Source organism: Esox lucius, chromosome 1 (assembly GCF_011004845.1).
Source record: "Esox lucius isolate fEsoLuc1 chromosome 1, fEsoLuc1.pri, whole genome shotgun sequence".
In the NCBI taxonomy this organism is placed as follows: Eukaryota; Metazoa; Chordata; class Actinopteri; order Esociformes; family Esocidae; genus Esox; species Esox lucius.
The window spans coordinates 43,030,187-43,042,911 of NC_047569.1; the positions used below are offsets into that span (position 1 = coordinate 43,030,187).

The following is a 12,725-nucleotide window of genomic DNA, read 5'->3' on the forward strand; positions in this document are numbered from 1 at the left end:
AGTAGACTCGCTTGGTGAGATGGCTATTTGAGGACATATATCTTTAGTTTATTGAGTAGTATACAGTAGACTGGCTTGGTGAGACGGCTATTTGAGGACATATATCTTTAGTTTATTGAGTAGTATACAGTAGACTGGCGTGGTCAGACAGCCATTTGAGGACATATGACTTCGGTTTATTGAGTAGTGTCCAGTAGACTGGCTTGGTGAGACGGCCATTTGAGGACATACAGTGGGGAGAACAATTAGTGGGGAGAACAACACTGCCGATTTTGCAGGTTTTCCTACATACAAAGCATGTAGAGGTCTGTCATTTTTATCATAGGTACACTTCTCCCAATCTAAAACAAAAATCCAGAAAATCACATGGTATGATTTTCTAATAATTAATTTGTATTTGATCACCTACCAACCAGAAATAATTATGTCTCTCACTCTCTAACTCCTGTTAACCACTCATTACCTGTATTAACTGCACCTGTTTGAACTTGTTACCTGTATAAAAGACATCTGTCCACACACTCAATCAAACAGACTCCAACCTCTCCACAATGGCCAAGACCAAACAGCTATGATCATGAGGAAGGTGAGGGATCAGCCCAGAACTACTCGGCAGGACCTGGTCAATGACCTAAAGAGAGCTGGGACCACAGTCTCAGATTAAAATCCGTCATGGATTAAAATCCTGCAGCGTACGCAAGATCCCCCTGCTCAAGCCAGCGCATGTCCAGGCCCGTCTGCAGTTTGCCAATGACCATCTGGATGATCCAGAGGAGGAATGCGAGAAGGTAATGTGGTCTGATGAGACAGAAATAGAGCTTTTTGGTCTAAACTCCACTCGCCGTGTTTGGAGGAAGAAGGATGAGTACAACCCCAAGAACACCATCCCAACCGTGAAGCATGGAGGTGGAAACATCATTCTTTGGGGATGCTTTTCTACAAAGGGGACAGTGCGACTGCACTGTATAAAGGGGAGGATGGATGGGGCCATGTATTGCGAGATCTTGGCCAACAACCTCCTTCCCTCAGTAAGAGCATTGAAGAGGGGTCGTGGCTGGGTCTTCAAGCATGACAACGACCCAAAACACACAGCCAGGGCAACTAAGGAGTGGCTCTGTAAGAAGCATCTCAAGGTCCTGGAGTGGCCTAGCCAATCTCCAGACCTGAACCCAATAGAAAATCTTTGGAGGGAGCTGAAGGTCCATATTGCCCAGCGACAACCCCGAAGGTCTGTATGGAGGAGTGGGCCAAAATCCCTGCTGCAGTGTGTGCAAACCTGGTCAAGAACTACAGGAAACGTATGATCTCTGTAATTGCAAACAAAGGTGCCTGTACCAAATATTAAGTTCTGCTTTTCTGATGTATCAAATACTTACGTCATGCAATAAAATGCAAATTAATTACTTACTTACATCATACAATGTGATTTTCTGGATTTTTGTTTTAGATTCCGTCACTCACTGTTGAAGAGTACCTATGATAAAAATTACAGACTTCTACATGCTTTGTAAGTGAGAAAACCTGCAGAATCGGCAGTGTATCAAATACTTGTTCTCCCCACTGTATATCTTTAGTTTATTGAGTAGTATACAGTAGGCTGGCTTGGTCAGACTGCCATTGGAGGACATATGACTTTGGTTTATTGAGTAGTGTACAGTAGGCTGGCTTGGTGAGATGACCATTTGAGGACATATATCTTCAGCTCAAATTTGTGCATTGAGTCTGCTGCAATTTTATGCAATGAGACATTGTTACAGCTTTTTGTTCCTAACAAATTCGGCTTTATTACAGCTTTTTGTTACAAACATATTCAGTTTTGTTACAACTTTTGTTACAGACAAATTCGGCTTTGTTACAGCTTTCAAACTTATATGAAGTACTCAGTGAAGTATTGTCATTCATCTTTGGTTTTATTTGCAAAAAGAAGACATTTGCTTGACATCTCAGTAGATGAGCATAACATTCTGTTATATTTAGTTTTATATCTCCATTAGCTATAGCTGAAAGCAGCATCTCTTTTTGGGGCCCCAAAAATAACATTCACATAGTTTTTATTTAACTTTATTAAGATGGTCAATTAATTTAGAACCATCTTTTTCACAACACACATAAACGTATGCATTATATAAGGTAAATAAAAGTTAAATATATAACAAAATAACATTTATAAATACAGTAGAATTTCTAAAAAGTTTCACAAGCAGACACATTGTTGTTAAGTGAAACCTTCAACAGAGCTACAAATCTCTTCAAGCCTGAGTTAATTTGGAAGCTTCCAAATGATGATTAAGGCCTTGAATCAACACTGCAACTCCCAGTAGACTTGGAACAGTCAATTATAAAATAAGTTGGGTTAGGGTTGTAGCTGAGGCTGGAGAGTGGAGGCAGATAGAGGTCAGGATGGAGATGGATGGAAGGAAGGGTGGAGAGGGATGGAGGGGGGAGTGGGGATGGATGGAAGGGTGGAGGGGGATGGAGGGGGGAGTGGGGATGGATGGAAGGAAGGGTGGAGAGGGATGGAGGGGGGAGTGGGGATGGATGGAAGGAAGGGTGGAGAGGGATGGAGGGGGGAGTGGGGATGGATGGAAGGAAGGGTGGAGGGGGATGGAGGGGGGAGTGGGGATGGATGGAAGGGTGGAGAGGGATGGAGGGGGGAGTGGGGATGGATGGAAGGAAGGGTGGAGAGGGATGGAGGGGGGAGTGGGAATGGATGGAAGGAAGGGTGGAGAGGGATGGAGGGGGGAGTGGGGATGGATGGAAGGGTGGAGGGGGATGGAGGGGGGAGTGGGGATGGATGGAAGGAAGGGTGGAGAGGGATGGAGGGGGAGGGGGGATGGATGGGAGGAAGGGGAGGAGATGGATGGAGATGGACGATGTGAGGGTGGATCTGTTAGGGTGGACTTACAAAAAAAGAAAAGGTTGTTGGGTTTTAAGATTTAGATTTATGCAACAAATATATTTAGATATCATTCATGATATCAATAAATATGATCTTATATTTGCAATATAATTGCTGATATTTTCAAAATGCCCTGTTAAGCCCTGGTCCCTGTCCAACCCAGCTCAGCCTAAGTCCAGCCTAGTCCAACCCAGCTCAGCCCCAATCCAGTCTAGCCCTGCTCAACCCTGGTCCTAGTCCAACCCAGCTCAGCCCCCAGTTCAGTCTAGCCCTGCTCATCCCCGATACACTCTAATCCAGCTCAACCCTGATCCAGTCTAGCCCTGCTCAACCCTGGTGCCAGTCCAACCCAGTCCCAGTCCAACCCAGCTCAGCCCTGGTCCAGTCTAGCCCTGCTCAGCCTCGGTCCAGTCTAGCACTGCTCATCCCTGGTCCAGTCCTACCCAGCTAAGCCCTAATCCAGTCTAGCAAAACCTAGTACTAGTCCAGCTCAGCCCCGGTCCAGTCTACACCTGCTCAGCCCTGGTCCCAGTCCAATCCAGCTCAGTCCTGATCCAGTATAGCCCAACCCAGTACTAGTCCAGCTCAGCCCCAGTCTAGTTCAACCAATCTCAGCCCTGGTCTAGTCAAGCCCAACCCAGTACTAGTCCAGCTCAGCCCTGGTCCAGTCTAGCCCGACCCAGTACCAGTCCAGCTCAGGCCCAGTCCAACCCAGCTGTGCCCAAATGCAGCCCCCTCAGTCCCAGTCCAGCCTAGCCCAGCCCATGTCTAGTCCTAGCCTCAGTGCAGCCCAGCCAAGCCCAACAGATAGCAGCTGTAGGTAGGTTCTGTTAACTGCATGGCCTGTTGGGAATTGCCATTTGCACAGCCCAGTGTCTCACTGCCAGCCTCCTTGCCTATTTCCCAGCCTGTGTCCCTGCCCGTCTCCCTGTCGGGTAAAAGGCGTCACGCTCAGCCAACCAGAATAATGTCCAAGCAAATATAAACCTCTTTCCCAATAGGTCTGAGTGGGGCTTTACACCTCACTATGGAACACAACTGGTCACAAATCAAAAAAAATACTAAGAAGTTTATTAATTAAAAAATTCAAAAACAGTTTTATTGTTCAGAGAATGAAAAGTAGCGTGGTCAGTGCTTCTGTTCCAGTAATTCCCAAAAGAGGTTCTCCAGAGTGGTCACCAGTCATTCCCCCACAGACACTGTGGTAATAATGACTATTCAAAATGTTTTACGCTTATTAGAGTCAGAGTACAGATTTACCATCAGGTACCCCTATCCATGTTTTCGTACTGTGTCTAAGTAGCTGAAGTGTTACTAGATCACCTACAACTCTATGCTTTTTGACCCATAATATAATACCACTGAAGGACCAAATAATATATGATGATAGTACAGGTAGGATCATGATGTCATCTTTCCTATGAAAGTATATAGACATCTGGAAACATGTAGAGATACAATGAACTGTACAGTGTGAGAATTATTTTATAATTGGATTGTAAAATCTCTCCATGTCTCTCTTGCCATCTCTTCCCAATATCTCTTCTTTTCTGTTTCACACCCTCTCTATTTTCTTATTCGTTCTATCTAACCCAGGAGGAAAAGAGACAATCTCTCTCCTGTCTCTCCATCTCTCTCACCCATCTCTCCCTTAATTTTGCTCACTCTCTCACTTGTTTTTTCAGAGGCTTTTATCTGACTGTTCAACAGAACTCCCCCCTGCTGGCCTACAGCAACAAAGGGGACTGTAGCTGTTTACTGAGAAAGTAAAGTCCCTCTAGTCGACTTCTCTTCACGATAGTAGATTGAAAATTCACACTGTGGAAGTAACCAAACCCCTACAACCACAAACAGAACCAGGGAACAGCAACAGCTATAATGTATTCTTGTGTTACTCTTGTACATAGAGAACTTCCTTAGTAAACAGCAATTAGTGCTGCATAGAGAAAAAGAAGTCTGGGTTCCCCTGATGAATTAAATCACACATTGCCTGCATGAAGACTGAATTACATTAATAACTAGTGTACAGAAGCTGATTTCAACCCCAACTGCACCATAGTCACTATTTAGTGGACTTCTTTTTACCAAAGTTACTTTTGACCAAAGCCTGATGCACTCATATACAAGTATAATAATTGATTGTAATTACACACGTACAATCACTTGTAACAACACATGTATTATCACTTGTTGTAACTACACAAGTAAAATCATGTGTAACTACACAAGTATAATCACTTGTAACTGCACAAGTATAATGACTTGTTGTAATTACACAATTATAATTACAAGTTGTTACTACGCAAGTGTAATCACTTGATGTAACAACAAAAGTATAATCACCTGTAACTACACAAGTATAATAACTTGTTGGAACTATACAAGTATAATAACTTGTTGGAACTACACAAGTATAATAACTTGTTGGAACTACACAAGTATAATAACTTGTCGGAACTACACAAGTATAATAACTTGTCGGAACTACACAAGTATAATAACTTGTTGGAACTACACAAGTATAATAACTTGTCGAAACTAGACAAGTATAATAACTTGTTGGAACTAGACAAGTATAATAACTTGTTGGAACTAGACAAGTATAATAACTTGTTGGAACTAGACAAGTATAATAACTTGTTGGAACTAGACAAGTATAATAACTTGTTGGAACTAGACAAGTATAATAACTTGTTGGAACTAGACAAGTATAATAACTTGTTGGAACTAGACAAGTATAATAACTTGTTGGAACTAGACAAGTATAATAACTTGTTGGAACTAGACAAGTATAATAACTTGTTGGAACTAGACAAGTATAATAACTTGTTGGAACTAGACAAGTATAACTTGTTGGAACTAAACATGTATAATGACTTGTTGTGACTAGACAGTTTGTTTCTCTAATGGCAGCCCATCCCCACATTTGTGCATTAAAAACATATTTGTCTAATACCTATATACCCAATCTGTCAATCACCTGCATATAGAGTCATTGTTAGAGATTTGGGCAAGTTACTTACATGTCTCTGGTTTGAATCCCTTAGGTGAAAACTCGGTTCTTGTGCTATTGAGAAAGGTACTTCCCTATTTCATCCAGTAAGTTAAATTGCTTAAATAATGTTACCTAAAAATATATGTATTTTCCCAGATATGTAATCACCTATATAACCTATGTGGCAAGTTATTAAAAAAAATATCTTGGCATTTAGTGACTTTATCTGGGTTTACTGGTTGGTCCGGGAATTAATTGACTCCTTAAATGGACAGCTCAAGCTTTATTCATCTGCCAAACCCAAGAATCTGTTATGTATGGTAATTACAGGCAGGACCACCTCACTATGGGCCAATAGGGTCGGTTATGTAATTCAGGACTCTGGACCTCCAGCAGTTTCCCAATGACACCGTATTGATTATACAGGTTAGAAAACAGGCCGACTACAGTAGTCCATTCTATCAAGTATGGTAAACAAAAATTAACCTTGAACATACTTTGTCCGAATCAATGGGATTTCTGTTTGATTAAATACTTGCAAAGAATTAGGTTACATTTCAAAAAGCAATTTCATAATCAGCTAAGCTAATCAACATAGAGTAGGAGACAGCTCGGTTAAATAAGTAGAATCAGATAATAGGGTAGAAGTAGAACGCATAACTAACTGGAATAATATGCTTATACAATTACATGTTGCCGGTACAACGCAATTCACTTTTAAAATATGGACAACTGAGTCAGAACATAGTTACATTGTCAGCCTACATCAAGGCTATGTTACAAACAATCGGAAAGATCTCCCACGCGATTTACGACCACTCTGCCCTCACAAACATTGACATTGAGGTTCCAAGCCAGAATGTGTTCCGACATCGCAAGTTCAATGTATTAACGTCCTTCCTATTTCTAAACGCTTCCGCTATCTTCTTAAAGCAACATAGCCTCTGATCAAGCGTAATACGTTATAATTTTAATGGGAGTGATGATAATACAGATTTCGTATTGTGATTGGCTGGAGTACATAGAAAGACACTGATTCGCTGTCATTTCTGAACGCTTTCTTGCGCGTTCAAGGCGCAAGCTCACGTCCTGTTGACTGGCATCATTTTTGTGTTCCCTACCAGCTGCAATACTCGGTTTTCGATTGGTTTCGACTGCAGGAACCATGGCCGATATAACGGATAATGTTACAATTCCTGACTTCAACAGCCTTCTTCAAATGGATCCCTACCTAAAACCGTACGAACAGGACTTCAAGAGGAGGTAAAACAGGTTTTTCTGAGTCAAAATGCTGCGCAGCTTGCAACAACTCATCGCAACGCCGTACACCTGCCGCCCCCAGGCTGGCATACATGTCAATTCCTATAAACACCACATGAAGACACCTCTTTGTAAAAATCCCACAGTCGCATTCAATTCACTTCTCTGGCTAACTTGGAGCGCAGCGGTCGCATGAGGAAAGCTTGCTAACACCTCCAATGTCGCAATGACAGAAGCGTAACCAGTTCACTATCAATGATTACCCTTCCCTTTTCACCCACATCACTGACTTATATTTGCCGACATGGTAGTACTATTGTTAAAACCCATTTCATATAGTCCTGTGTCCAAATATGACCCTTGGCATGTCAGCTGCAAGTGAGTAGGAAGTAGCTAACTGTAGTGACTAGATGGTCTTTCACAATCTTTTCCCTTCTATTGTCTTGACAGCTCAGTTGCTACATTCACCAATGTCGTGCCGCTCTCAGTGAAACCGAACACTCCCGCGTTGTTGAGGACTGGAGACAGTCTTGTGCTCTGCCTCTGTGTGTTGTTTTTAGCGTTGTCTGATAGCTACAGTAATAAGCTATATTTCCTTTGTTTGCCGGCAACATTGTAGAGATGTAAAGAGTAAATAAAAATGGTTCAACGTGAGGAAAGATCAACATGTATCTTGGTCATTTAGGAGTTCATCAGAAACTTACTCAGTGTTTGCCTTACTTACTCAGTGTTTGCCTTACTGCTCCCAGACACTTCACAAAAGCAACTAGTTAGTAGTTAATGAGGCAATATGAATTCCATGCGAAATGTTTTTTTGTTGAAATGTTTTTTATATTATATTAGCCATTGTCAATTCATATCATTGACATTAATACTATATGGGCTAACAGCGTTAATTACATCATGTCAAAAAGCAAATAGTCATGATTATCATTATTTTTAAATAAACAAAAGTCTGCAGTGACTTTTATAAGTCACCTCAGACTTTTATTTTGAAGGCAATCGGAAGTTTTATTGTTGCTGCCCAAGGTATGTTTTACCGAGTGGGCGGGGTCCAAGGTAGCAACAATACATTTTTAATATAATCTGCTCACTGTCGCATTTGCAGATAAAAGGCGTTGACATATTAACTAGTTTCACATGCCCTTTTCTGCCAGAATGTAGTACATCTGCACCCATGTGAACTAGCACTGGAGTCCAGCCAAGCCCAGTGCCAAGTAAAAAATGTTTTAACTAACCATTGTCAATTACATATCATTGACATTTATATGGGCTAATAACGTTAATTACAGCATGTCAAAAAGCTAATTGTCAGGATTATCATTATTTTTAAATAAATACAAAGCGATAAAAAGCTATAAATAACTTCTACAGTAAGTTATCTTTTAGAAATGTGTTTATAGTTAGACTAGTTTCTATACAACACGTTTAGGAAATAAGCATGGAAAAGCAGCGGGTCCATATGTAGAAGTTCAAGGTAGCTGATGTGGTTCGGCTACTGAATTGCACATTATTTTCCATTTCTGCACATTTGTTGATCCACCGGCATCTTACCCTATTTCCAAAAAAGTTGGGATGCTGTGTAAAATGTTGAGGAAAAACAGAATGCAATGATGTGCAAATTATTTAAACCCTATATTCAATAGAAAATGGTACAAAGATGACATAAAATGTTGAAACTGAGACATTTTATTGTTTCTTGAAAAATATATGCCCCCTTAGAATTTGATGCCAGCCACACATTTCAAAAAGTTGTGACATGGGCTACAAAAGTCTGGAAAAGTTGAGTAATGGTCAAAAAAACCAAAAGAATACATTAATTAGGTTAATTGGCAATAAATCCGTAACATGATTGGGTATAAGAAAAAGCATCCCAGGAAGCATTTTACACCGCATCCCAACATTTATGGGAAACAGGGTTGTAGATAAATCATATCAAACACAATCATAACTCAAATCCATATAACAACTTACTTGAACTGTTGAAACCTTAGCTGCTGCGAGTCTGAACGGTTGGTGCAGTTGACAGAAACACAGGCAGGCATCTTTATATTATAGTGCTTTTTTCAGGTTGTTCATCTTTATATTATAGTGCTTTTTTCAGGTAGTTCAATGGTAACGGGTGTGAAAACGGACTAAAACCAACTATAACTCCTTAGGCAATCTACCGTCATGAGATTACAATCTACACAAGCGCATGAGTGATTTTTCAGTTCTTCCCTCTGGATGCGCATGTGACTGAAACTCATTCATGTTACAGAATGAACCTAAAACGTTAATAAATGCATCTGTGAGTGAGGGGGGTGGGGGGGGAGATCATCTTCATGGAGAATTTGTGCGGGGGATGTTTTCTTGGCACACTTTAGGCCCCTTAGTGCCAAATGGGCATCGTTTAAATGCCACGGCCCACCTGAGCATTGTTTCTGACCATGTCCATCCCTTTATGACCACCATGTACCCATCCTCTGATAGCTACTTCCAGCAGGATAATGCACCATGTCACAAAGCTTGAATCATTTCAAATTGGTTTCTTGAACATGACAATGAGTTCACTGTACTGAAATGGCCCCCACAGTCACCAGATCTCAACCCAATAGAGCATCTTTGGGATGTGGTGGAACGGGAGCTTCGTTCCCTGGATGTGCATCCCACAAATTTCCATCAAGATGCTATCCTATCAATATGGGCCAACATTTCTAAAGAATGCTTTCAGCACCTTGTTGAATCAATGCCACGTAGAATTAAGGCAGTTCTGAAGGCGAAAGGGGGTCAAACACAGTATTAGTATGGTGTTCCTAATACACTAATGAGTGTAGTTTAAGTAGACATAGATTAAGTGGTATGGCATAGTTTGCAGCCTTAAAAGCAGATATCTTGATGCCCTGCCTAGATGAATTAACTTTGTGGTTCATGAGCTAATATGGCAGGCATATTCAAAATCTATCATCCTCTCATTTTGGCATTCTATCCCTTGACAACATAAAACACAAAATGAGTGAATATGTAAGGATTTGAAAATGCAATAAGTATTTTTAGTAAGCAGTAACATGGTATATTGCTGCTCAGTTTACAAAACTTATAGTGACCTCATCTGAGTCTACGTAAGCAAAAATATCACCGATTGGAAATGTTCTTCTGCGCCTGAAAGGAGGTACTGTGGTCACTGAGACAACAACACTTGTGTGCTTCTGTCTGTCATCGCCAGGCAGCTGACTAGTCTTACTGTCCTGTGATAATTTGGTGTTGTTGCTAGTTGAAGTTTAAACTTAAATACATTTTGGAAACCTGCACTTGTTTGAACAAAACAATGAAGAAAAACAGAAATGCTGGCTTCGGGAGGTTTTTGGGTGGAAAGTATCTTGTCCTGAAAATTAATCTTACAACAATACTTTTCAAGGAGCTACAGAATTCACTGTCTGGGAATGGAGAAATGTTGCACTGATCAATAATATCAACAGCTCTGTATAAGACTGGCCTGTATTAAAGGATAACTTGAAAAAAGCAGCTACTCAAAATGTACCAACTGTAATCCAGCTGCAATGTTGGCAAATATGTTTTAATATGTTAAATGGGACCAAGGTCAAGGTTTTTATCTAAAAGTCAGTGTTCTGTGTAGCACAACCTAACACTGCCCGTGCTGTAAGACACACCATTCCTTGAGGGAATTATGGTAGTGGCAACATGTTGTGATGCTTCTCATCAATAGGGACTGGCATCTTGCTAAAATTATTTTTTTTACTAGGATGATTACGCAAAGCACAAGGCCAAAGTAACATTGGAGTGGCTCTAAAACAAAGGTGTATGTCCTTCTGTGACCCAGTCAAAGTCTGTACAGTGCGTTTGGGAAGTATTTAGAACCCTTCATTCTTTTACATTTACAGCCTTTTTTTAAAATGGATTAAATTGAAAATGTTCAATAACCCACAATGACCAAGCAAAAACTGTTTTTTAGATTTTCTTATTGCAAATTTTATAAACAAAATACAAAAACAGAAATATAACTAATGCATTGTATGATATTTGTTACACAATTGTCTTCAAACAAACCTGAAAAAAGGTTATCTTCCAGCAACAACAGGCCAAAATCACTCCAACAATGTGTGCAAAGCTGGTACATACTGACCCCAAAAGACTTAAATGTCAATGCATCTGGATTGACTACTTATGCAAGCAACATTTTCTTTTTTTTTCATATTTCCCAACATAAAACCAATACCAATGAATCTTAAAATACACTGTCAAACTCAATGAAATGTAAATGCACTTTGTTATTCAGTATTGTGAGTGAATTGGTCAGGGTGTCCCCTGTTCATCATGTATGTAAAACACCTGTCTGTCTGTAAAACAGGATTCTTTTACATTCAGAGTCACTCTGAAGGGTGGGTTCACATCCCCCATCTAGTGCTCTTATTTTGAACATGGCCGATGAGCAGTGCACTGAAATAGGGAATAGGGTTTAATTTGGAAAGCACCCCTACTGGCGCTGCTGCAGGGAGCAGGTTAGACCTTGATCAGTGTGCTTCCAGAGGCCCCAGGGGACTAGCTAACACCATATAAGGAACACAGACATGCAAATCAACAGCCTTAGTTCGGCAGGGAGGCCAGGAGGTGGCATACTGTGCTGTGGTGGATCACTGACAGGAATTTAGATGACTGATCTGAAACAGGCGAGGGAACGACAGTGAGGCCTATATTATAAGATACAGACAAGTCTGTAGGATCCAGCCCATACCCTGTATATTTGATACTAGAGGTTGACCAATTAATTTGAGCCAATTACTCAATACTGCACCCAGTAGCCTTCCAGGCTAAATATACATCACACACACACCCACAGAGGCTAGCCCTAGCTAAAATTGGTTGTAACACTAACATTCAAGTGAATGGCACAATTGATTTACTTCAAACAAAAAATAGGACAAAGGAGACCCGAAGTGTTGAGTATCTGCAATTATATATCAAGCAAGAACATTTCACTTTCCAAGTCCTGTTTTGGTCTAGAAAAACCCTAGATGTTGGGACTGTCAAAACCGTATGTAACTTGCTAGTTAGCTAGCACAAATTTAGCTCCTCTAACCATGAATTAATTCTTTATTTGTCAATAAAATACATTGTCAGATGACAATATTAACACAGGATCATGTAGGTTTGAGACCCAGTGTGTAAAAAGATATTTCATAGAAGGAATGAAAATAATGCATATGTTTTAGTCTGTGCATTTTCAGTCAGTCTGATAAAATGATCAGCCCCCTTGTCGTGTGTGTGTGTGTGTGTGTGTGTGTGTGTGTGTGTGTGTGTGTGTGTGTGTGTGTGTGTGTGTGTGTGTGTGTGTGTGTGTGTGTGTGTGTGTGTGTGTGTGTGTGTGTGTGTGTGTGTGTGTGTGTGTGTGTGTGTGTGTGTGTGTGGGGTACACCATTGATATGGTAACAATGAGGTGCAGGAATGACTTTACAACAGAACAGTGTATTTTATTATGATTAAGTCTATGATTTGAAAGAACATATGAACTGAATGGTGGTGGATACCAGCTCTTCAGCAGTTCATTGATTGAAGCAGTACTTTTTGCCAGTT

General features: G+C 40.7%; 1 protein-coding gene across 1 annotated transcript in view; it reads left to right on the forward strand.

The window, feature by feature from the left end:
• Positions 1 to 6,933: 6,933 nt before the first annotated feature.
• gbe1b (glucan (1,4-alpha-), branching enzyme 1b) overlaps positions 6,934 to 12,725 on the forward strand; it is a 105,458-nt gene continuing 99,666 nt past the window's right edge. The window contains exon 1 of the mRNA XM_034291651.1: positions 6,934 to 7,157. Coding sequence (XP_034147542.1) covers positions 7,060 to 7,157 — 98 coding nt within the window. The 5' untranslated portion in view covers positions 6,934 to 7,059. The remainder of the gene's footprint in view (positions 7,158 to 12,725) is intronic.